The sequence below is a fragment of the Odontesthes bonariensis genome, chromosome 9 (assembly GCF_027942865.1).
Source record: "Odontesthes bonariensis isolate fOdoBon6 chromosome 9, fOdoBon6.hap1, whole genome shotgun sequence".
Taxonomy (NCBI): domain Eukaryota; kingdom Metazoa; phylum Chordata; class Actinopteri; order Atheriniformes; family Atherinopsidae; genus Odontesthes; species Odontesthes bonariensis.
Genome location: NC_134514.1, coordinates 39577808 through 39604345, shown reverse-complemented (window position 1 = coordinate 39604345; position 26538 = coordinate 39577808). Strand labels below are relative to the sequence as shown.

Sequence of the window (26538 nt, the reverse complement as noted above, 5' to 3'; positions counted from 1 at the left end):
TATATTTGCTTTTGGAAAATAGCAGAGTTCATTTTCCGGTCTTTAGCTTCTGGTTTTACGAAAGTTAGATATGAAATGCAACGTGTAGTTTAATGACTACTTATATAAGGAACCAAGTGTTCAGCTCAGAAAGTTCAGAATGAAAATAAGAACTGCAAAATAAAAAGCTTACGTACCACATTATGGCCACAACTGGCAAGTGGTGTTTTATCTCCATCAGCGCGCTGTGCGCAGCGTCCAGCTTTGCTTTGAGATGATCAGGAGACACAGACGTACAGATGGATCATGGTATCCCTGTGAGTGTGTGAGACAAAGCGAAAGTCATTATGCACAGGACACGCCTGCAGTGGTTTAAAGCACCCACCTCCTCACCTCATCACACTGAGGAAGCTCCATGACGGGGATTGTTTTGTTCTATGGTAAATGATATGGCTGCTTCTGCCTTTACAACTCAGGGTCAGATTGCACGCGCTCTCGCCGCATATTCATCCTTTTTCCATCTTGGTTTGTGTGGAGCAAAAGGCGTACATTCACTTTACTCTCTTTATGTATATGTGATATTATTGTGGTCATTAACTCTTGTTTCCCTGTTCCAACAGATATCCTTTGAATGGTGTTACAGTGCCGCCGCCCCCCCCCCCCTTTCTGTCTTCTCAAACCCCAGCTGGTGGAGGCGGATGGTCACCCTTCCTGAGTCTGGTTCTGCCAGAGGTTTCTTCCTGTTAAAAGGTTTATGTGTTTCCAGCTCATTTATACATCCGGCCCCAGCTGTTTGATGAGAGCTGTAAAAGAGCAACTCTGCTTGGAGATTGTCCACCGGCATTTAAATTGTCAATTCATTTTTTATTTATATAGCGCCAAATACAACAAATGTCATCTCAAGGCACTTAGATAGTAAGTCCAATTCAAGCCAATTGGAATTCAATTAAGAAAGGGGGGGGGGGGGGGGGCGCCGCCACCGCCACCGCCGCCGCCGCCGCCGCCGCGGCACTGTAACACCATTCAAAGGATATCTGTTGGAACAGGGAAACACGAGTTAATGACCACAATAATATCACATATACACAAAGAGAGTAAAGTGAGGAAAGGTGTGACAGATGAGGCCCCCCAGCAGTCTGGGCCTATAGCAGCTTAACTATGGGATGTTTCAGGATCACCTGAGCCATCCCTATTCAAGGTAAACACAAGAAACTTGTGCTAACGAAAAATAAATAAATAAATAAATAAAGGACCAGACTCAGTGAGTAATTCCCTATACTCCCTATATAGATCTGCTCCTCACACCACAACAACCATCTTTTTACAGCCACAAGCTACCTCAGCCTCTCACCAACTGCACACCAGTCACAGCGGGGTGGGGATGCAAACCCTGGTTCGGTTGGTTTGTCATTTACTGTTAAATATTCTGCCTGTGGGGGAAAGGGATGGTAGCAGCATAACAGGCGCATTGCCACCGTAGGAACCTTCTGCAGTTCCTATAACCTTTTCAGGAACAGGGCCGTTTTTTCCCACATTCGGACATACAGGAACTCGGGACCATGGCCCTCAGTTCCTGGAACCATTTCAGCTCCTTCTCCTCAGCTGGGTCTGTTCTGGGTTCTATAGGAACACATCTGACGGAGGTGTTTGGCGGTTGGTAGCTCCGCCCCTTGCCATGTTGTCAGGCTGAAATGTTTCCTCATACGACACGGACTCAACCTTGGCGTGTTTAATAAGTTAAACCTCCACGTGGTCTCCTTTGTCTGCGGCGCTCTGCTCTCCTTCCTTCATGAAACCAAGAAGTATGGCCTGCGCTCCATCCTTCGTCTCCTGACTCTCTCTGTGAGCTCTTCCAGCCTCCATGTTAGACGCCCCATGTGATCGTCCATGATTAATATCACCATCATGCAGACCATGAACACGGGGGCCTCCCCGCTCTCCATGTTAGCTTCTTGGTGGTGTTTTTTCTTCTCTCCTTACTTTGACCGGGTTTTGTTTTGTTCTGTTTTCTTGTTGAATGTGGCGCTAAAGTAACACGTCGCTGTCGCAGACGGCTGCGCCGCATCAGTCCCTATCAGGTCCGACTCATGTGGGAATGCAGACTGAAACAGTTCCGCTGGGGAAGGAAAGTTATCAGAACGGAATTCCAGGTGGGCCGTTCATAGAGCTGCGTTATTAGAGCTGCGTTCATAGAGCTGCGTTCTTAGAGCTGCGTTCATAGAGCTGCGTTCATAGAGCTGCGTTCTTAGACCTGCGTTCTTAGAGCTGCGTTCATAGAGCTGCGTTCTTAGAGCTGCGTTCTTAGAGCTGCGTTCTTAGAGCTGCGTTCATAGAACTGCGTTCTTAGAGCTGCGTTCATAGAGCTGCGTTCTTAGAGCTGCGTTCTTAAAGCTGCGTTCTTAGAGCTGCGTTCATAGAGCTGCGTTCTTAGAGCTGCGTTCTTAAAGCTGCGTTCTTAGAACTGCGTTCTTAGAGCTGCGTTCTTAGAGCTGCTCTGTCCGAATGCGGCTCATGATATGAGGCTGCTTGTCAACAGCTCACGTCGGAATGAGAGTGAATTCAATGAGACAGCTTGAGTAGATCTTTCAGGAAGAATGACTCACTGTAGAAAACTCAAAGCTGTACCAGGTGAATATTTGGTCATATTTTTAGCTTGTTTAAATAATTTTTGTCTCTTTTATAATAAAATCTACAACATGTGTAGACAGTGAAGGGATCTTAATTCTTCATTTGTCTGCTCTGTCATTGCCATAAATGTCCTGGATCAAACCAAAAATGAGATCTGGTTGATATTATATATAACCTGAAATGGTTCTTTTCCTTTTAATGCTTTGATTCATTTGTTCATTTAGGCTTCAGATAGGTGAATTCATTAATCTTGTGGTCAAGCAAATAGTATTGGCATATTATAATGAATCCGTGGTGAACCTGGAGTGCAAATAGAGCACAAACTGCAGCCTTACCAGTAATGGAGTTGTTCCCATAGCAACCTCCAGTTCCAGTTCCCATCCCAGATGCTTGGAAACAGTAACAATATAAAGGCTTTGGTTGAGTTTATATCTTTCTTTTTCCCCTCTTCTTTGATTGCTTTTAACTGTGTTTTTAATTTTTATTCTGTTTTTATTCTCTTTAAATTGCTGCTTTATGCTGTTCTTTTAAATGCCTTGTCTTTATGTAAAGCACATTGAGTTGCCTGTGGTATGAAATGCGCTGTATAAATAAAGATGCCTTGCCTTGCCTTGACCTCTGGGCTCTGCCTTAAGTGTTGTTGTGTTGGGAACATCAGGACGCTCCTGTGTTTGTTGAGCTGAAACAGTCCCGGCGTTGGCTCAGGTGTGAGCCTTCGGCCTGCTTATCTGACACCATGTCCTTTGCTAATGGCGTTAGCCTTGGACTTTCTGTTTTCCAGTTTGTTTGCCGTATTTCTGCATCAGTCTGGTTAGAACACTTGTATGTTCAGTATACAAATTCAGATTTTTAATCACATATTTAAATTATGATACTCCAGCTTCCTGTTTATCACAAAATTCCTATTTCAAAATGGGGGTTCACCTAGTTTAATACTGTTTGTGTTTACTTACTTAAACATCTACAGAAAGGATGATATAAAACTAGTCTAGAATGACCATATAATAGCAGTAAATAAACTCCTCAAGCCCAGCGACAATACCTCCAACTCATTCACCACTGATAAATGCAACTCCTCCATGGCCTGCACCCCACTCCCACCCACCCCCCGTGTCACCAGAAAACCTCCATGTGTGTCCTGGATCCCATCCCATCCCATCTCACCTCATTAAGGACTCTTTACCAGCCATCTCCGCACTCATTACAGAGATCATCAACTCCTCTCTCGGGTCTGGCTCGGTCCCCTGTTCACTCTGGCTGCTGTCACCCCATCCTCAAAAAACCTGGACTCAACCCTGACATCATGTCGAACTTTCAGCCCATCTCCAATCTCCCCTTTCTGTCCAAAATACTGGAGCGTTCTGTTGCCACACAACTCGAAGACCACCTCTGCTCAAATGACCTGTTGGAACCATTTCAGTCCGGTTTCCGTTCCCAACACAGCACTGAAACAGCCCTCCTGAAAGTCACCAACGACATCCTCCTCTCCGCAGACTCCGGCCACCTCACCATCCTCATCCTCCTGGACCTCACTGCTGCTTTGACACCATTCTTCTCTCCCATCTTGAGTCCCCCCTCAGCCTCACTGGCACTGCACTCTCCTGGCTCAAATCATACCTCACAGACCGACAACAATTCATCCACATAAACACCTGCACCTCCTCCACTGTTCCTCTGTCCCAAGGCGTCCCCCAGGGTTTGGTTCTTGGTCCTCTCCTCTTCATACTTTATCTGCACCTCCTCCACTGTTCCACTGTCCCAAGGCATCCCCCAGGGTTTGGTTCTTGGTCCTCTCCTCTTCATACTTTATCTGCTCCCCCTTGGCAACACCATTCACCACCATGGCCTCCATTTCCACTGTTATGCCGATGACGCCCAGCTTTACATCTCCACCAACTCCATCACCCCTGCCACTTACTCCTCTCTCTCCAACTGCCTCACTGACATCAAATCCAGGATACAGACCAACTTCCGCAAACTTAACTGTAACAAATCCGACCTGATCACTATCGGCCCCAAATCCCTCACCAAAACCAGACAGTTTCCCCCTCACCATCAACAACTCCAACTGTTTCCATCCCCCCACAGTTGCAACCTTGGAGTCATCTTTGACAGTAACCTCTCTTGTGACCATCACATAAGCCAAAAAACAGAACTGCCTTCTTTCATCTCGAGTTTACGTGTGTATTTTTAGCTGCTGTTTACATCCACCCGAGCGCTAATTACACAACAGCACTCAGTAAACTGCATGACGTCATCAGCGCGACAGAGACTGCTCACCCCGACGCTGTTTGCATAATCGGTGGAGATTTTAATAAGGGCAACCTAAAGACTGTACTCCCCAAATACTACCAGCATGTGGACATTCCCACTAGGGGTAAAAACACATTGGACCACGCATACAGCAACATCCGGGGGGCTCTGAGGGCGGCACCTCGTCCCCCATTTGGCAGCTCAGATCACATCTCCTTGTTCCTGTATCTGGCCTACAGACAGAGGCTCAAACAATCGAACCCGGTTACCAGACAGGTTCAGCTATGGTCACCAGAGGCTGAGAGCACTCTGCAGGACTGTTTTGCTACAACAGACTGGGATGTGTTCAGAGCCGCGGCCACCCGGGAGGACTTTTCTGTCAGCGTTGAGGAGTATGCTGAGTATGTGTCTGGGTATATCAGCACTTGTGTTGAGAACATCATACCCACCATACAAGTCAAGAAGTTCCCCAATCAGAAGCCCTGGGTTAACAGCGAGGTACTGTCCTTACTGCGTGCTCGCACCGCTGCATTTAAATCTGGCAACGAGGCTGAGCGCAAAGTTGCACAGTACAGACTGGAGAAGGCCATAAGAGCGGCCAAGAGGCAGCACAGAGAGAAGACAGAGGACTTCTACTCCAACGCTGACGCCAGGAGGAAGTGGCAAGCTCTGGACCACATCACAGACTTCAGAACTGGCTCCAGAACCACCACCACCATCAGCTCTTCAGACAGCCTGCTGGACGACATCAACGTGTTCTACACATGCTTCGAGAGCTCCACCCCCACCCCCTCCACCTCTACAGAACACACACACACCTCGGCTACTCATCCCCTCCCCCCCCCGCCAGCCATCACATCAGCCCAGGTACACAAAGCACTGAGAAGCATCCAGCCCCGGAAACCTGCCGGCCCCGACAACATACCCGGACGTGCCCTCAGAGCGTGTGCCGACGAGCTGGCTGACGTTCTCACTTCCATCTTCAACCTCTCCCTCAGCCAATGTACTGTCCCCACCTGCTACAAGACCACCACCGTCGTCCCCCTTCCCAAGAAGAACCCCCCATCCTGCCTGAATGACTATAGGCCAATAGCACTCACTTCAATCATCATGAAGTGCTTTGAGAGAGTGGTACTGTCCCACATTCAGAGGTGCATACCGGACACTACAGACCCTCTGCAGTACGCCTACAGGCACAACAGGTCCACCTCTGACGCTATCGCCGCCGCCCTGCACGTCTGCCTCTCCCACCTGGAAAATAAAGACTCCTACATCAGGGTACTCTTTATCGACTACAGCTCTGCCTTTAACACGGTCATCCCCCACAAACTCACCCACAAACTGTCTGCCCTTGGACTCCACCCCACCCTCTGTGACTGGCTCTTGGACTTTCTGACTGGCAGACCACCGTCTGTCAGGATTGGGAATAGGACTTCAGCCAGCATCACCACCAGCATCGGTAAAACCTCAGGGCTGCGTCCTCAGCCCCATCCTCTACACCCTGTTCACCCACGACTGTGCCGCCTCTCACCCCGACAACATCATCCTTAAGTTCGCTGACGACACTGCTGTGATTGGACGCATTACTGGCGGAGATGAGGCAGCTTACAGGAGGGAGGTGGACAGCCTGGGGACATGGTGTGGAGACAACAACCTCACCCTGAACACAGACAAGACCAAGGAAATGATAGTGGACATGAGGAGGGAGAGGAGACCTCATCAGCCACTGTCTATCCAAGGCCTGGAAGTGGAGAGGGTGAGCAGCTTTAAATATCTGGGGGTCCACCTCAGTAACGACCTCACCTGGACATTCAACACCACACAGGTGGTAAAGAAGGCTCAGCAGCGGCTGTACTTCCTGAGGAGGCTGAGAAAATTTGGCATGTCACCCAAGATTCTCAGCAACTTCTACAGCTGCGTCATTGAATCCATCCTAACCACCTCGATCACTGTATGGTACGGCAGCTCCACCGTGAAAGACCACAAACGCCTGCAGAGAGTGGTAAAGACTGCATCTAAAATCACAAGAACACCACAACCATCTCTGCAGAGCATCTACCAACGAAGAGTCCACAGACGAGCTGCCTCCATCATCAAAGACCCCACACACCCCCAGCATGGACTGTTCTCACTTCTGCCCTCAGGACGGAGGTTCAGGAGTGTGAAGTGCAAAACCACCCGATTTAAAAACTCTTTTTTTCCCACTGCCATCAGATCACTGAACTCTGCCAAAGACTGAACTTGGGGTCACCTACTGCAACTGTCTTTTACTGACTACCTGAATGTACTTTCAATTTTGCACAACCACTTTACTGCTGACTACTGCACAAAGACAGCTAATGTAGCGCACTACTGCACATTATGTATACAGGCCAGATTTCTATATTTTTATTTCTATATTTCTTTTTTATTTAAGAAATCTTTTAGAATATTGTTGTTGCATGCTCATTTTATCTTTCTTATCTTATTATACATTTGGACATCCAGTGCGGGCAACAAAGAAAAGAATTTCATTGTAAAGGGAAACACGTTTCTAACTGCACATATGACAATAAACCTTTGAATCCTTGAATCCTTGAACATTGCCTGAAACCCTCATTCACGCCTTCATCACTTCCAGAACTCACTACTGCAACAGCATCCTCTACGGAACACCATCCAAACCTTTAAATGAACTACAGTTCATCCAACACTCCGCTGCACGTCTGCTCACCCACACCAGCACCCGTGATCACATCACTCCGGTCCTGCAGCGCCTCCACTGGCTCCCAGTTCCACAGCGTACTCAGTTTAAAATCCTCCTCCTCACACTCAAAGCCCCCCATAACCAGGCCCCGTCCCACCTCACTGACTTGCTCCCTCGCCACAATCCATCCCGCAGCCTCCGTTCATCTGATGCTGACCTCCTTACTCCCCCATTCAGAACCAAGCACCCAACCTGGGGCGACAGAGCCTTCTCCCAGCTGCCCCCTCCCTCTGGAACTCTCTCCCCAAACACATCCGTGACTGTACTGACTCGTCCACCTTCAAATCTCTGACAAAAACCCACCTTTTTAAAATGGCTTTTAATGTTTAACCTCAGTCTGAGGTGGTTTTAGTGGACTATTTTATATTGTTTTGCTGACTTTCTGTTGTTTTTATGTAAAGTGTCTTTGAGTATTTAGAAAAGCGCTTTTAAATGGAACGTATTGTTAAAATGTATTCTATAGAAGACGTTGCAGCATATTGAGATGTTCTCTTCTGAGCTGGCATTGTGTTCCCCTTCTTGGTTTCAGGTACTTTGCCAATGAGCCCTTTGCAGATCTGCACCGCGTGGATGGGCTGCGGGGTGTGTTCATCGCCACGCTGATCAACGGTTCGGTCAGCGAGGACAACATGCGATCGGTCATCACTTTTGACAAGGGAGGGACGTGGGAGCTGCTGCAGCCCCCTGCAGCCGACAGCCTGGGAGGAACTGTGGACTGCCAGGTACATGGAGCCCCGGTCCTGTGATAGAAGCTTGATTTAATGCTGACCCATTCATTTCCTGCTGAGGATGATCAGGTTGGAGGTCTGCTCATCAGCATGCCAGCGGTGGTCTGACAGCCCACCTCACAGAAGACACAACCTCAGCAGGTCAAGGATAATCTGCTTTGTTAGGTTTTTGCAGGCGTTTGAGGTCATGTGAAAATGGAAGATATGGTGAGTTAACCCCAAAAACAGTTTGGGGAATGGACTAACTGGATAAATCATTTCTACACAACATTAGCCGCTTTCGGACTGTAGGAACCTTTGGCAGTTCTAATAACCTTTTAATCCGCGGGGCCGTTTTCTCCCGTGTTCGGACATACAGGAACTCGGGACCATGGCCCTCAGTTCCTGGAACCATTTCAGCTCCTTCTCCTCAGCTGGGTCTGTTCTGGGTTCTATAGGAACACATCTGACGGAGGTGTTTGGTGGTCGGTAGCTCCGCCCCTTGCCATGTTGTCAGGCTGAAATGTTTCCTCATACGACACGGACACAACCTTGGCGTGTTTAATAAGTTAAACCTCCATGTGGTCTCCTTTGTCTGCGGCGCTCTGCTCTCCTTCCTTCATGAAACAAGAAGTATGGCCTGCGCTCCATCCTTCGTCTCCTGACTCTCTCTGTGAGCTCTTCCAGCCTCCATGTTAGTCGCCCGATGTGATCGTCCATGATTAATATCACCATCATGCAGACCATGAACACGGTGGCCTCCCCGCTCTCCATGTTAGCTTCTTGGTGGTGTTTTTTCTTCTCTCCTTACTTTTACCGGGTTTTGTTTTGTTTTGTTGTTGAATGTGGCGCTAAACGGCTAAAGTAACACTGCACTGTGCGAATGCAGACTGAAACAGTTCCGCTGGGGAAGGAAAGTTATCAGAACCAAATTCGAGTAGGACAGTTCTGATAACTGCGTTCTTAGAACGGCTCTGTCCGAAAGCGGCTATAAAGAATTTAGAAAGTTCAAATCTCACTGCATTGTATCAAGCTCTACTTAGAATGAATCTGTTTCACTGTTTTATCATTAGAAGCTAATACACTGAAATGTCCTTGCATGTTGCCATCAAATGGTTTTCATCACACAAGGCGGTCCGCCAAGCAGGCAGACAGAGACGTCTCTAAGAAACCTTAAAAACCAGCAAGAAGTTCTTCAGCACTCCCATCCTGCAGCGGGAGGGTGCTTTACAATCCTAAAAGACACCTTAGTGCAGAGGTGCTGCAAGGAAGCATTCACTCCTTCAGTAAAGGGGATGAGAACCCACAGGGCAGTTACTTGGGGTCCCCACTTTACTGACCAACTGGACTTGGAGAGCAGCACTTACTCTGCAGGAGGAGACGGGCAGAATGGTTTCTGAGGCAGCTCAGATCCATGAAGTGTCTGATTCTGTGGTCTGCTGGGGGAGCAGCACCGGTGTCAGAGATGCCAGCAGGTCATTGAACTCCTCCCAAAGTCCCGCCATCATTCATTAGGACCACAACTGGGAGGCCGCAGGTTTTTAAACCGAAGTCACACAGTGGAACTCAGTAGGTGTGCGTTTGTAAAGCTGTGATACATCCACTTCATCTTAAGAATTCTGACCATGTTAAACTGGTTTGAAATGTGAAAAGAGGTTAGTTGAATGTTTGATTGCTTTAATAGTTACGAAGCCTTCGTAACATTCAGCATTGTTTTCATGGTGATATGAGTAGTAACAGGAATGTAAAGGCATACAAGTGGATCCTGGGAAGTCTGCCAACATCCAAAAAGCAGTATCATATTCAAGCTTGTCATCTGGTCTCTGGGGTTCAGAACTCGACTGTGTGACACTGTTGACAGCCATTATTCTGTGCCATCCAACATGGGCTTAACTGCTTTATGGAGAGTAAAACACATCAACTTGAAGTATTTGGCTTCATCTTTTTTTCCTCTCCCCCTCAGCTCAGTAAAGGTTGTTCTCTCCACCTGGCCCAACGATGGAGCCAGCTGTTCAACATCCAACTGAGGAGGATTCCCATTTTATCCAAGGACTCTTCTCCAGGACTCATCATGGCCACAGGTGGGACACGAAAAGCAACAGGAAACTAACAGGAAACTAACAGCTCTCCACTTTTTTTCACCCTGAATCCACAGATTGTTCCTTTAAACATTCAAACATCATGGCAAGAAATCCTCCACTACTATTGAAAATCTTGTGATGAGCAGAAAGAGTCCTTTCTGGTTCTAGTCATTTTGACATGAGTTGAGCTGATATCTTTGAGTCCAGGTGGATGAGGATTCTTTGCCAAAGGTCTGCGATGGTGTAGTTGCTGCAAATGGAGCATTCTTTGACGAAAGCAAAGTTTGAAGAACAAAATTAATATTTCAAATAAAAACCATTATTTCTAACCTTGTCAATGCCTTGACTACATTTTCTATTCCTTTTGCAACTCATTTGATAAATAAAAGTGTGAGTTTTAATGGAGAACACAAGATTGTCTGGGTGACCCAAAACTTTTGAACGGTAGTGTATGTACACACTGTCAAAGATAAAGTGTTTGTTAGTGCTTACAGAAGCCAAATGCAGAAAGATAGAGAAAACTTTACAGATTGTCCACATGTCATAGCAAAAGGGAAATGCCCCACAGTGTGTGTGTCTGTGTGTAAAAGGCTTTTCTGTCCTTTGCGTGCAGGTTCTGTAGGCAGGAACCTGGCCAACAAACCCAACGTGTATGTTTCTAACAGTGCTGGAGCCCGGTGGCAAGAGGTCAGTACAAAACCTGACAGGGTTGGCAAGAAAAGCTAGCTCGTAAACCTGAGTCACAGGCAGCCGTCTTAAGGTATCTGAAGGTCTCCTTTAGGTGTCAATACAGCTTCAAGCCTCACCTCTATAGGTTTATGGTTTTAGGTATGAGTCAGCAGTTCGACATTAACTCGCCTTTATCATACGGATACATGGCATAACTAACAAATTATTTTCATTTCAAACCTTTTTATTTCAGATATTTTTTCTGATGCTTCTCAGATTCAGTCATTAATTATGTAAATGTGGTGTCCATACTGTATAAGAGATAATGAAAAAACCCTTTATAAACAGGTGTTAAATATGCCATATTATTGACTTTGATAATCCTGAAGGGGAATTCTGTTTTAGCAGTATGATAAATGAATGAAGGAGCACAAATGAAAATGGGTTGACAAAAACTGGGCGTGTAGCAGAGAGAGGCATGTGTTGAGATGTTTGAAGATGACTTACTCTTGGATCTCTGATTTCCATGAATGCATTAGATTTAGTTTGGCAACAACTAAGCTTATGATGTAACATGTATTATACGTGTATTTGGTCCCCTTTTTCACAGATTGTTTCTTTCAAAATAGCTCAGATACAGCCCAACAGCTCCCTTTCATCCCTGTCTTAATGAATCAGTTCATAGAGCTTATTTTTCAGGGTGGAGAATGAGCCACTCCACTCCAGGCCCCTCTTCCCTGGGGTGGACCTCTTTAGAGATGGGTTGCAAAGCTTTGAGTTACCTAAATTTGAACCCAAACTACTCTCAGTAACCCTTGGAGCATGTTATTATTGTATGATGGAGCTTACAGGAGCTAACCTTAGAGCTAACCTTTGAGCTAACCTTAGAGCTAACCTTAGAGCTAACCTTTGAGCTAACCTTTGAGCTAACCTTTGAGCTAACCTTAGAGCTAACCTTAGAGCTAACCTTTGAGCTAACCTTTGAGCTAACCTCCCACTGCAGGGCACCAAATCTTTTTATTTCCCTTGTCTGCAGTTGGCCAACAGACAGCTCAAATCTCTTTTACTGATGTCCAGTATTTCAGGGCATTCATAGAGATCTGCTTGTCCATATTTTTAATGACTACTATGCACAATATCTTAATAATGTCCATGCTTCATGTAATGCAGGCACTGGCAGGCCCTCATTTCTACACATGGGGGGACCATGGTGGCATCCTAATGGCCATCGCACAGGGAGGCTCCAGCACACACCTCAAGTAAGTCCAAATGGCTTGTTCAGACGCTCTCTGGATGTAAACTTTTTGAACTTGGACACATCAAACCTAGAGAGGCTCAGGTTTGATGTGCTCATTAAGTGGCAGCAGAAGCACACTGTGTGAATGTGAATTGGCTTGTTGGAATAACAGAAAAAAGAAAAAACTCCCTTCAGCCAACAGAGGTATAATAAGACACTTCTGGGCCAAGTGGAACTTGGCAGGCAGTTGGTATTCGTCAACAGGTATTAACAGCTGAGCTTATTTACATGCAGAGAATGAATGCCCTTGTTCCATACTAACCTAGTTCTGCCTTTATGTAAGCAAATGCTAGTCTAATGGGGTTAAAGCCATCCAATTAAAATCCCTACTGTTCCCCCATTTTATCTTGACAGAGACAGGAGAAGGGAACTGTGATCTTAGAAGATTATGTATTGTCCATTTCCCTGTCAGGTTTAGCACCAATGAAGGTGAGACATGGACCGAATTTAAGTTCTCAGATAAGGAGGTGTACGTTTACCAGCTTCTGACGGAGCCTGGAGAGAAGAGCACCATCTTCACCATCTTCGGCTCTTACGCTGAGCAGAAACACAGCTGGCTCATCCTGCAGGTCAACACCTCCGAGGTTCTGGGTAGGTTGGAGTGTTTAAGCATCAGTGGAGAAATCTCCTAACTGACACCCCCTGTTCTTAGCAACAACTTACAACAGCTATGAATTTAGAATGGATCAATAGTCCAACAAAGCTTAAGTTTTACTGGGATGGGTGAAAACAAATGTGTGGTTACTTTGATGTAGCTTTGATGTTAGCTGTAATGTTGTATCCTCATTCTGTAAGTCGCTTGGGATAAAAGCGTCTGCCAAATGCATAAACACATTTACATTAGCTGGCAACACATTACAGATATGACTTTAATCCTGTTGGCTACAGAAAGATGTTAGCTATCCTTGCTGTATCACCAAACTATAGTTACTTACACAGTAACTGAAGCTGATGTTAGCTCCAGCAGCCAAATAAAAAAAAGACCCCAGCTGTTTTTTCAAGTTAACCAAAAAATGTTTGTTTGTTTTTCTTTGAGAATATGCTAATGTATATTAGCACGAGTTTGAAAAGATTGAAAGAAAGAGCAGAGCTCAAACCAAAAGAGCATCAGAACTTGTAGGAGGTAGATTTATAACCTATCAAGTAACTTTCCAAATGTCTATAGCTTCTCTTTTGTTTTTCTCCAGGTGTGCCTTGTTCCGAGGCCGACTACAAGCGCTGGTCTCCATCAGACGAGCATGGCAATGAGTGTTTGTTGGGCAGAGAGATAACTTTTAAGAGACGAGCTCCTCATGCAACATGCTTTAATGGAGAGGACTTTGACAGACCGGTGGCTATCTCCAACTGCTCCTGCACACGCCAGGATTATGAATGGTGAGGGAGCAACCCGCCAACAGGGCAGCCTCTGTGGATACAAAGGACTGCATGCTGCTCAAGCACATTTTACCCTTCTGGATTACTTAATGCTGCACTTACTGTACTTACTGTACCGACTACTTACTGTACCGACTGTACTTACTGTAACGACTGTACTTACTGTACCGACTGTACCGACTGTACTTGCTGTACCGACTGTACCGACTGTACTTGCTGTACCGACTACTTATTGTACCGACTGTACTTACTGTACCGACTACTTAACTGTACCGACTTTACTTACTGTACTTACTGTACCGACTTTACTTACTGTACCGACTGCACTTACTGTACTTACTGTACCGACTGCACTTACTGTACCGACTGCACTTACTGCACTTACTGTACCGACTGTACTTACTGTATCGACTGTACTTACTGTACCAACTTTACTTACTGTACTTACTGCACCGACTACTTACTGTACCGACTACTTACTGTACCGACTGTACTTACTGTACCGGCTGTACTTACTGTACTTGCTGTACCGACTACTTACTGTACCGACTGTACTTACTGTACCGACTGTACTTGCTGTACCGACTACTTACTGTACCGACTGTACTTACTGTACTTGCTGTACTTACTGTACTTACTGTACCGACTGTACTTACTGTACCGGCTGTACTTACTGTATTTGCTGTACCGACTACTTACTGTACCGACTGTACTTACTGTACTTACTGTACCGACTTTACTTACTGTACCGACTGTACTTACTGTACCGACTTTACTTACTGTACTTACTGTACCGACTGTACTTACTGCACCGACGTTACTTACTGTACCGACTTTACTTACTGTACTTACTGTACTTACTGTACTGACTTTACTTACTGTACCGACTGCACTTACTGTACTTACTGTACCGACTGTACCATCTGTACTTACTTTACCGACTGTACTTACTGTACTTACTGTACCGACTTTACTTAATGTACTTACTTTACTTACTGTACTTACTGCACCGACTACTTACTGTACCGACTGCACTTACTGTACCGGCTATACTTATTGTACCGACTTTACTTACTGTACCGACTGTACTTACTTCACCGACAGTACTTACTGTACTTACTGTACCGACTTTACTTACTGTACTTACTTTACTTATTGCACTTACTGTACCGACTGCACTTACTTTACTTACTGTACTTACTGTACCGACAGCACTTACTTTACTTACTGTACCGACTTTACCTACTGTACTTACTGTACTTACTGTACCGACTGTACTAACTGTACCGACTTTACTTACTGTACTTACTGTACCGACTTTACTTACTGTACCGACTGTACCATCTGTACTTTACCGACTATACTTACTGTACTTACTGCACCGACTACTTACTGTACCGACTGCACTTACTGTACCGACTTTACTTACTGTACCGACTGCACTTACTGTACTTACTTTACTTACTGTACTTCCTGCACCGACTACTTACTGTACCGACTTTACTTACTGTACCGCCTGCACTTACTTTACTGACTGTACCGACTGTACTTACTGTACCGACTGTACTTACTGTACCGACTGCACCGACTGTACTTACTGTACCGACCACACTTACTGTACCGACTGTACTTACTGTACCGACTGTACCGTCTGTACTTACTGTACCGACTGTACTTACTGTACTTACTGCACTTACTGTACCGGCTGTACTTACTGTACTTACTTTACTTACTGTACTTACTGCACCGACTACTTACTGTACCGACTGTACTTACTGTACCGACTTTACTTACTGTACCGACTGCACTTACTGTACTTACTGTACCGCCTGCACTTACTTTACTGACTGTACCGACTGTACTTACTGTACCGACTGTACTTACTGTACCGACTGCACCTACTGTACTTACTGTACCGACTACACTTACTGTACCGACTGTACTTACTGTACCGACTATACTTACTGTACCGACTGTACTTACTGTACTTACTGTACCATCTGTACTTACTGTACTTACTGTACTTACTGTACCGACTTTACTTACTGTACTTACTTTACCGACTGTACTTACTGTACCGACTGCATTTACTTTACTTACTGTACTTACTGTACCGACTGTACCGTCTGTACTTACTGTACCGACTGTACTTACTGTACTTACTGCACTTACTGTACTGGCTGTACTTACTGTACTTACTGTACTTACTGCACCGACTTTACTTACTGTACCGACTTTACTTACTGTACCTACTGTATTTACTGTACTTACTGCACTTACTGTACCGGCTGTACTTACTGTACTTACTGTACTTACTGTACCGGCTGTACTTACTGTACTTACTGTACCGACTTTACTTACTGTACCGACTGTACTTACTGTACTTACTGCACTTACTGTACCGGCTGTACTTACTGTACTTACTGTACCGACTTTACTTACTGTACCGACTGTACTTACTGTACTTACTGCACTTACTGTACCGGCTGTACTTACTGTACTTACTGTACCTACTGTATTTACTGTACCGACTTCACTTACTGTACCGACTGCACTTACTGTACCGATTGTACTTACTGCACTTACTGTACCGACTGCACTTACTGTACTTACTGTACCGAATGCACTTACTGTACTTACTGTACCGACTGTACTTACTGTACTTACTGCACTGACTGCACTTACTGTACTCGACTGCACTTACTGTACTTACTGTACCGATTGCACTTACTGTACCGACTGAACTTACTGTACTTACTGTACCGACTGCACTTACTGTACTTATTGTACTGACTGCACTTACTGTACCAACTGTACTTACCGTACTTACTGCACTTACTGTACTTACTGTACCGACTGCACTTACTGTACTTATTGTACTGACTGCACTTACTGTACCAACTGTACTTACCGTACTTACTGTACTTACTGTACCGACTGTACATACTGTACTTACTGCACCGACTACTTACTGTACCGACTGCACTTACTGTACTTACTGTACCGACTGCACTTACTGTATTTACTGTACCGACTGCACTTACCGTACCGACTGTACTTACTGTACCGACTGTACTTACCGTACTTACTGTACCGACTACTTACTGTACCGACTACTTACTGTACTTACTGTACAGACTGCACTTACTGTACTTACTGCACCGACTACTTACTGTACCGACCGCACTTACTGTACTTACTGTTCCGTCTTTACTTACTGTACTGACTGCACTTACTGTACTTACTGTACCGACTACACTTACTGTACCGAATGCACTTACTGTACTTACTGTACCGACTTTACTTACTGTACCGACTGTACTTACTGCACCGACTACTTACTGTACCGACTGCACTTACTGCACTTACTCTACTTACTGTACTTACTGTACCGACTTTACTCACTGTACCGACTGCACTTACTGTACTTACTGTACCGAATGCACTTACTGTACTTACTGCACCGACTACTTACTGTACCGACTGCACTTACTGTACTTACTGTACCGACTGCACTTACTCTACTTACTGTACCGACTTTACTTACTGTACCGACTGCACTTACTGTACTTACTGTACCGAATGCACTTACTGTACTTACTGCACCGACTAATTACTGTACCGACTACTTACTGTACCGACTACTTACTGTACTTACTGTACCGAATGCACTTACTGTACAGACTGCACTTACTTTACTGACTGTACCGACTGTACTTACTGTACCGACTGTACTTACTGTACCGACTGCACCGACTGTACTTACTGTACCGACCACACTTACTGTACCGACTGTACTTACTGTACCGACTGTACCGTCTGTACTTACTGTACTTACTGTACTTACTGCACTTACTGTACCGGCTGTACTTACTGTACTTACTTTACTTACTGTACTTACTGCACCGACTACTTACTGTACCGACTGTACTTACTGTACCGACTTTACTTACTGTACCGACTGCACTTACTGTACTTACTGTACCGCCTGCACTTACTTTACTGACTGTACCGACTGTACTTACTGCACCGACTGCACCGACTGTACTTACTGTACCGACTACACTTACTGTACCGACTGTACTTACTGTACCGACTGTACTTACTGTACCGACTGTACCATCTGTACTTACTGTACCGACTGTACTTACTGTACTTACTGTACCGACTTTACTTACTGTACCGACTGCATTTACTTTACTTACTGTACTTACTGTACCTACTGTACCGACTGTACCGACTGTACTTACTTTACCGACTGTACTTACTGTACCGACTGCATTTACTTTACTTACTGTACTTACTGTACCTACTGTACCGACTGTACCGTCTGTACTTACTGTACCGACTGTACTTACTGTACTTACTGCACTTACTGTACCGGCTGTACTTACTGTACTTACTGTACTTACTGTACCGACTTTACTTACTGTACCTACTGTATTTACTGTACCGACTGCACTTACTGTACCGATTGTACTTACTGTACTTACTGTACCGACTGCACTTACTGTACCGACTGCACTTACTGTACTTACTGCACCGAATGCACTTACTGTACCGACTGTACTTACTGTACTTACTGCACTGACTGCACTTACTTTACTCGACTGCACTTACTGTACTTACTGTACCGATTACACTTACTGTACCGACTGCACTTACTGTACTTATTGTACTGACTGCACTTACTGTACCAACTGTACTTACCGTACTTACTGCACTTACTGTACTTACTGTACCGACTGCACTTACTGTACTTATTGTACTGACTGCACTTACTGTACCAACTGTACTTACCGTACTTACTGCACTTACTGTACTTACTGTACCGACTGTACATACTGTTCTTACTGCACCGACTACTTACTGTACCGACTGCACTTACTGTACTTACTGTACTTACTGTACCGACTGCACTTACTGTATTTACTGTACCGACTGCACTTACCGTACTTACTGTACCGACTACTTACTGTACCGACTACTTACTGTACTTACTGTACAGACTGCACTTACTGTACTTACTGCACCGACTACTTACTGTACCGACTGCACTTACTGTACTTACTGTTCCGTCTTTACTTACTGTACCGACTGCACTTACTGTACTTACTGTACCGACTGCACTTACTGTACCGAATGCACTTACTGTACTTACTGTACCGACTTTACTTACTGTACCGACTGTACTTACTGCACCGACTACTTACTGTACCGACTGCACTTACTGCACTTACTCTACTTACTGTACTTACTGTACCGACTTTACTCACTGTACCGACTGCACTTACTGTACTTACTTAACCGAATGCACTTACTGTACTTACTGCACCGACTACTTACTGTACCGACTGCACTTACTGTACTTACTGTACCGACTGCACTTACTCTACTTACTGTACTTACTGTACCGACTTTACTCACTGTACCGACTGCACTTACTGTACTTACTGTACCGAATGCACTTACTTTACTTACTGCACCGACTAATTACTGTACCGACTACTTACTGTACCGACTACTTACTGTACTTACTGTACTTACTGTACCGAATGCACTTACTGTACAGACTGCACTTACTGTACTTACTGCACCGACTACTTACTGTACCGACTGCACTTACTGTACTTACTGTTCCGTCTTTACTTACTGTACTGACTGCACTTACTGTACTCACTGTACCGACTGCACTTACTGTACCGAATGCACTTACTGTACTTACTGTACCGACTGTACTTACTGTACTTACTGCACTGACTGCACTTACTGTACTCGACTGCACTTACTGTACTTACTGTACCGACTTTACTTACTGTACCGACTGCACTTACTGTACCGACTGCACTTACTGTACTTACTGTACTGACTGCACTTACTGTACTTATTTTATTGACTGCACTTACTGTACCAACTGTACTTACCGTACTTACTGCACTTACTGTACTTACTGTACCGACTGTACATACTGTACTTACTGCACCGACTACTTACTGTACCGACTGCACTTACTGTACTTACTGTACCGACTGCACTTACTGTACTTACTGTACCGACTGCACTTACCGTACCGACTGTACTTACCGTACTTACTGTACCGACTACTTACTGTACCGACTACTTACTGTACTTACTGTACCGACTGCACTTACTGTACTTATTGTACTGACTGCACTTACTGTACCAACTGTACTTACCGTACTTACTGCACTTACTGTACTTACTGTACCGACTGTACATACTGTACTTACTGCACCGACTACTTACTGTACCGACTGCACTTACTGTACTTACTGTACTTACTGTACCGACTGCACTTACTGTATTTACTGTACCGACTGCACTTACCGTACCGACTGTACTTACTGTACCGACTGTACTTACCATACTTACTGTACCGACTACTTACTGTACTTACTGTACAGACTGCACTTACTGTACTTACTGCACCGACTACTTACTGTACCGACTGCACTTACTGTACTTACTGTTCCGTCTTTACTTACTGTACTGACTGCACTTACTGTACTTACTGTACCGACTGCACTTACTGTACCGAATGCACTTACTGTACTTACTGTACCGACTTTACTTACTGTACCGACTGTACTTACTGCACCGACTACTTACTGTACCGACTGCACTTACTGCACTTACTCTACTTACAGTACTTACTGTACCGACTGCACTTACTGTACTTACTGTACCGAATGCACTTACTGTACTTACTGCACCGACTACTTACTGTACCGACTGCACTTACTGTACTTACTGCACCGACTACTTACTGTACTGACTGCACTTACTGTACTTACTGTACCGAATGCACTTACTGTATTTACTGCACCGACTACTCACTGTACCGACTGCACTTACCGTACTTACTGTACCGAATGCACTTACTGTACTTACTGCACCGACTACTTACTGTACCGACTGCACTTACTGTACTTACTGTACCGACTGCACTTACTCTACTTACTGTACTTACTGTACCGACTTTACTTACTGTACCGACTGCACTTACTGTACTTACTGTACCGAATGCACTTACTGTACTTACTGCACCGACTAATTACTGTACTGACTACTTACTGTACTTACTGTACTTACTGTACCGAATGCACTTACTGTACTTACTGTACAGACTGCACTTACTGTACTTACTGCACCGACTACTTACTGTACCGACTGCACTTACTGTACTTACTGTTCCGTCTTTACTTACTGTACTGACTGCACTTACTGTACTTACTGTACCGACTGCACTTACTGTACCGAATGCACTTACTGTACTTACTGTACCGACTGTACTTACTGTACTTACTGCACTGACTGCACTTACTGTACTCGACTGCACTTACTGTACTTACTGTACCGACTTTACTTACTGTACCGACTGCACTTACTGTACCGACTGCACTTACTCTACTTACTGTACCGACTGCACTTACTGTACTTATTTTACTGACTGCACTTACTGTACCGACTGCACTTACTGTACTTACTGTACCGACTTTACTTACTGTACCGACTGCACTTACTGTACTTACTGTACCGAATGCACTTACTGTACTTACTGCACCGACTGTACCATCTGTACTTACTTTACCGACTGTACTTACTGTACTTATTGTACCGACTTAACTTACTGTACTTACTGTACTTATTGTACCGACTTAACTTACTGTACTTACTGTACCGACTTTACTCAATTTACTTACTTTACTTACTGTACTTACTGCACCGACTACTTACTGTACCGACTGCACTTACTGTACCGACTGCACTTACTGTACTTACTGCACCGACTACTTACTGTACCGACTGCACTTACTGTACCGACTGCACTTACTGTACTTACTGTACCGACTGCACTTACTTTACTTACTGTACCGACTGCACCGACTGTACCGACTGTACTTACTGTACTTACTGTACTTAATGTACTGACTTTACTTACTGTACTTACTTTACTTACTGTACTTACTGCACCGACTACTTACTGTACCGACTGCACTTACTTCACTTACTGTACCGACTGCACTTACTTTACTTACTGTACCGACTGCACTTACTTTACTTACTGTACCGACTGTACTTACTGTACTTACTGTACCGGCTGTACTTACTGTACCGACTTTACTTACTGTACCGTCTGTACTTACTTTACCGACTGTACTTACTGTACTTACTGCACTTACTGTACCGACTGCACTTACTTTACTTACTGTACTTACTGTACCGACAGCACTTACTTTACTTACTGTACCAACTTTACCTACTGTACTTACTGTACCGACTGTACCGTCTCTACTTACTGTACTTACTGCACTTACTGTACCGCTGTACTTACTGCACTTACTGCACCTACTGTACTTACTGTACTTACTGCACTTACTATACCGGCTGTACTTACTGTACTTACTGCACTTACTGCACTTACTTTACCGGCTGTACTTGCTGTACTTACTGCACTTACTGTACCGGCTTTACCGGCTGTACTTACTGCACTTACTGTACCGGCTGTACTTACTGTACTTACTGTACCGGCTGTGCTGGTCAATATGCAGAAAGTAAGTGTCTTTTTTCTGTCTTTGCCCCCCCCCTCAGTGACTTTGGCTTCAGGCTGAGTGAAGACTTGTCTCTTCAGGTGTGTGTGCCGGACCCTGAGTTCCTGGGTGACCTCTATGCTCCTCCAGTTCCTTGTCCTGTTGGGACCACCTACCGCCGCAGCAAAGGGTAACGCTGCAGAAATGAGCATCAATGGCATTTAGCAGCATCCACATCAGTAATAGATTACTGGGTCAGTAATAGATTACTGGGCATGGGTATCGCTGCTGATTTCCGTGAATCGAAGCCCAACTCAGAAGGTTGCAGTTCCATTCAATATTGATTCAAATAATTCAGTTTCAGTACAAATTTGGTTTTAATAAGTAATGGTAAAAACCACTTTTTGGTCAGATACATTATGAAAAATTTGATTTGCTTTTGTCAAGCTTCTCTTGGTCAGCATTTTCCAGATGCTACCACACATCTGCCAAACGGGTCTTGGGAGATTTTGCGTAGATTCCGAACACAGATGATGCCGAAATGGCATTAAATGAAAATGATTTGAGGATTGTATGAAAAGATATAGGATTTTCCTGATGAAAAGCCCAAGGTTTTACTTCTCCATTCTATTTAGTGTCTTTGTCTTTTTTAGTTTAATTCTGATTCGATCTAAATCTAGCGTACTTTACTATAGGCAGCACTTTAATGGGGCTGATGAAGCTCAGGTTCCAGTGAAAGCAGCCTGCTGGTTTGGTCAAAGTTCCTGCAGTGCTATTGAATGTGTTTCTGTCGACTTGTCTGGTTTCGAAGCGTGTTTATTGTAATAATAACTAAGTCTCTTACTAACATGTTTTCAGCTTTTCTAATGGTCATATCTAACTTGATAACTTGCTGCAGCTACAGGAAGGTTCCAGGCGACAGCTGCAGTGGAGGAGATGTGGAGTCCAGACTGAACGGAGAGATGCTGCCCTGTCCTGTTGGAGGTAAAGCTTTCATTTATCCTCTTAAGCTTTCTTCCAAACATCTACTGTAAGCACCTGGAAAGCATTGTGAAAAACTCCCTCCTAACCACACTTATTTTGAAGATATTTTGATCTAAGTAAACGATTAATGAAACACATGATGACTCCTGATGGTCAGTAAGCATTCCTCTGGTTGTGGTATGATGACCCATGCACAGTGAGGAAGGGGTTGTGAAGGATCAGGATGGAATGAACATCAGGGCATTTTCTGCATTTGAATTAGTTCTACACTGATTTTTTTCTTTGTTCTTAGAAGTTTAGAATGTGATGCATGGTTCTACAGGGGTCTGATAGATGTTTTTTCAATCTGAACATTAGAAAGCAGTGAATATAAGTTCGGACTTTTTAAAAATATATACTGCAGAACTGATGTAGAATTACTAGTAGTGTGTATGGAAAGAAGAATGCATTGTTTTATATGGAAATGAATAGCTTTATAAAGCTGTCCAATGAAAGGGAAACATTTTCACACATTTCCACTAACTGCTGCATGTGAGACATAAAAATAATAAAAATAAAGTCCTCCGAAGCTCGTTTTGCATTGTGTCGACCGGACTGTGCATCTTATGGTGTGTGTGTGTGTGTGTGTGCGTGCGTGCGTGTGTGCGTGTGTGCGTGTGTGTGTGTGTGTCTGTGTCTGTCTGTGTGTGTGTCTGTGTGTGTGTGTGTGTGTGTGTGTGTGTGTGTGTGTGTCTGTGTGTGTGTGTGTGTCTGTGTCTGTCTGTGTGTGTGTCTGTGTGTGTGTGTGTATGTGTGCGTGCGTGCGTGTGTGTGTCTGTGTGTGTGTGTCTGTGTTTGTGTCTGTGTGTGTGTGTGTGTGTGTGTGTGTGTCTGTGTGTGTGTGTGTGTGTGTGTGTGTGCGTGCGTGCGTGTGTGTGTGTGTGTGTCTGTGTTTGTGTCTGTGTCTGTCTGTGTGTGTGTCTGTGTGTGTGTGTGTGTGTGTGTGTGTGTGTGTGTGTGTGTGTGCGTGCGTGCGTGTCTCTGTGTGTGTGTCTGTGTCTGTGTCTGTCTCTGTGTGTGTGTGTGTGTGTGTGTGTGTGTGTGTGTGTGTGTGTGTGTGTGTGCGTGCGTGCGTGTCTCTGTGTGTGTGTCTGTGTCTGTGTCTGTCTCTGTGTGTGTGTGTGTGTGTGTGTGTGTGTGTGTGTCTGTGTGTGTGTGTCTGTGTCTGTCTGTGTGTGTGTCTGTGTGTGTGTGTGTATGTGTGCGTGCGTGCGTGTGTGTGTCTGTGTGTGTGTGTCTGTGTTTGTGTCTGTGTGTGTGTGTGTGTCTGTGTCTGTCTGTGTGTGTGTGTGTGTGTGTGTGTGTGTCTGTGTGTGTGTGTGTGTGTGTGTGTGTGTGTGTGCGTGCGTGCGTGTGTGTGTGTGTGTGTCTGTGTTTGTGTCTGTGTCTGTCTGTGTGTGTGTCTGTGTGTGTGTGTGTGTGTGTGTGTGTGTGTGTGTGTGTGTGTGCGTGCGTGCGTGTCTCTGTGTGTGTGTCTGTGTCTGTGTCTGTCTCTGTGTGTGTGTGTGTGTGTGTGTGTGTGTGTGTGTGTGTGTGTGTGTGTGTGTGTCTGTGTGTGTGTGTGTGTGTGTGTGTGTGTGTGTGTGTGTGTGCGTGCGTGCGTGTGTGTGTGTGTGTGTCTGTGTTTGTGTCTGTGTCTGTCTGTGTGTGTGTCTGTGTGTGTGTGTGTGTGTGTGTGTGTGTGTGTGTGTGTGCGTGCGTGCGTGTCTCTGTGTGTGTGTCTGTGTCTGTGTCTGTCTCTGTGTGTGTGTGTGTGTGTGTGTGTGTGTGTGTGTGTGTGTGTGTGTGTGTGTGTGTCTGTGTGTTTCAATGTCTGTTCTTCCAGAGAGTAACGAGTTCATCCTGTACGCTGTGAGGAACTCCATCCACCGCTACGACCTGGCCACAGGCACAGATCAGGCTCTGCCTCTGGCCGGCCTCCGGGAGGCCGTGGCCCTGGACTTTGATTTCGACAGGAACTGTCTGTACTGGGCCGACATCTCTCTTGACACCATACAGGTGATAGATTATTGTGGGAGCCAGCCAGATGATATCTTCTTTTTCACATTTAGTGTTGGATGAATAATCTGTTCTGCTGCAGCGTCTCTGCCTGAACGGCAGCACGGGGCAGGAGGTCGTAGTCAGGAAAGACCTGCAGAATGTTGAAGCTTTGACCTTCGACCCCATCAGCAGACTGCTTTACTGGGTGGATGCTGGAGCTCAAAAGATCGAGGTATAAAAGACCATTATGTGTGTGCCTTTTTAGTTCTGATTAGCGTGGTTGAATCATTTGAAGTGAAACTGAATTTGTGTTTGATGCTTGGACTTCAGCATTCAGCTTGTTCTGGTTATTAAAGTGAATTCTGTGGATGGCAGAGCCAGCCAGTGAAAGGTTTCATGGTGATTGGGTTTGTAGGTGTCTAATCCTGATGGGGACCTGCGTCACACGCTGCTCAACTCCTCCATCCTGGAGCATCCTCGAGCTCTGGTCCTGCTACCCGGGGAGAGGTAAAAACTACAGCTCCAGCATCAGCAGCGTGGCTGTCCTCATCATCCCATTCCTTTCACTTTACAGCACATATGTCAAAGTCAGGGAACGAATTATCTATGGCCCCCTGCATGATATTTAATTACTGTTAGAACCGGCCCGCAGGCCACAGCCGCCCGCTGGTGTTTTGCACGCACCAACACTACGTTCCCCACAATGCAATGGTAGAACGCACAAGCGGCTTGATTATTCATCAGCAGAGATCAACCTTCAGCTACCCCCCTCCTCAAAAATGGGTAAACATAAGGTGGACGCTGAGAACAGGGGGTTTCACGGCGGGTGGGAGGCAGAGTGCATGTTCACCGAGGTAAAAGGCAAACCTGTGTGGAGAAAGTTTGGCTGGAATGAAAGAATAGAATCTATGATGGGTAGGATCATAGAGCAGCACAATAATGCATTTTCAGTTTATAATGCATGCACTTTTATTTATGCATTTATCTTGATATTAAGAAACATATTTTGTTTTTAAAAACAATTACATTTTTTGCTGTTTGCCTGTTGAAAATGTTTTCCCTTGAAGTTACTGACAGAGCCATAACAAAATATTGCTTTATTCATTTAATCATTAAATAATATACAGTGTGTTAGGTCTTGGTTCAATAGCCTACGTGCAATCATTTCAATATGTTTTAATAAACATTGAACCAGTCCGGCCCTCGGCTTGTAACAAATGAGTTTTTTTGGCCCTCTGTGTTTGACTTC

At 45.0% G+C, this 26538-nt stretch overlaps 1 protein-coding gene across 1 annotated transcript in view; it reads left to right on the top strand.

The window, feature by feature from the left end:
- sorl1 (sortilin-related receptor, L(DLR class) A repeats containing) overlaps window positions 1–26538 on the top strand; it is a 137569-nt gene that overhangs the window by 72475 nt on the left and 38556 nt on the right. Inside the window, exons 9-19 of the mRNA XM_075474219.1 lie at window positions 8136–8328; window positions 10277–10394; window positions 11008–11081; window positions 12234–12322; window positions 12773–12951; window positions 13548–13734; window positions 22348–22476; window positions 23185–23270; window positions 25135–25307; window positions 25390–25521; window positions 25705–25796. Coding sequence (XP_075330334.1) covers window positions 8136–8328; window positions 10277–10394; window positions 11008–11081; window positions 12234–12322; window positions 12773–12951; window positions 13548–13734; window positions 22348–22476; window positions 23185–23270; window positions 25135–25307; window positions 25390–25521; window positions 25705–25796 — 1452 coding nt within the window. The remainder of the gene's footprint in view (window positions 1–8135; window positions 8329–10276; window positions 10395–11007; window positions 11082–12233; window positions 12323–12772; window positions 12952–13547; window positions 13735–22347; window positions 22477–23184; window positions 23271–25134; window positions 25308–25389; window positions 25522–25704; window positions 25797–26538) is intronic.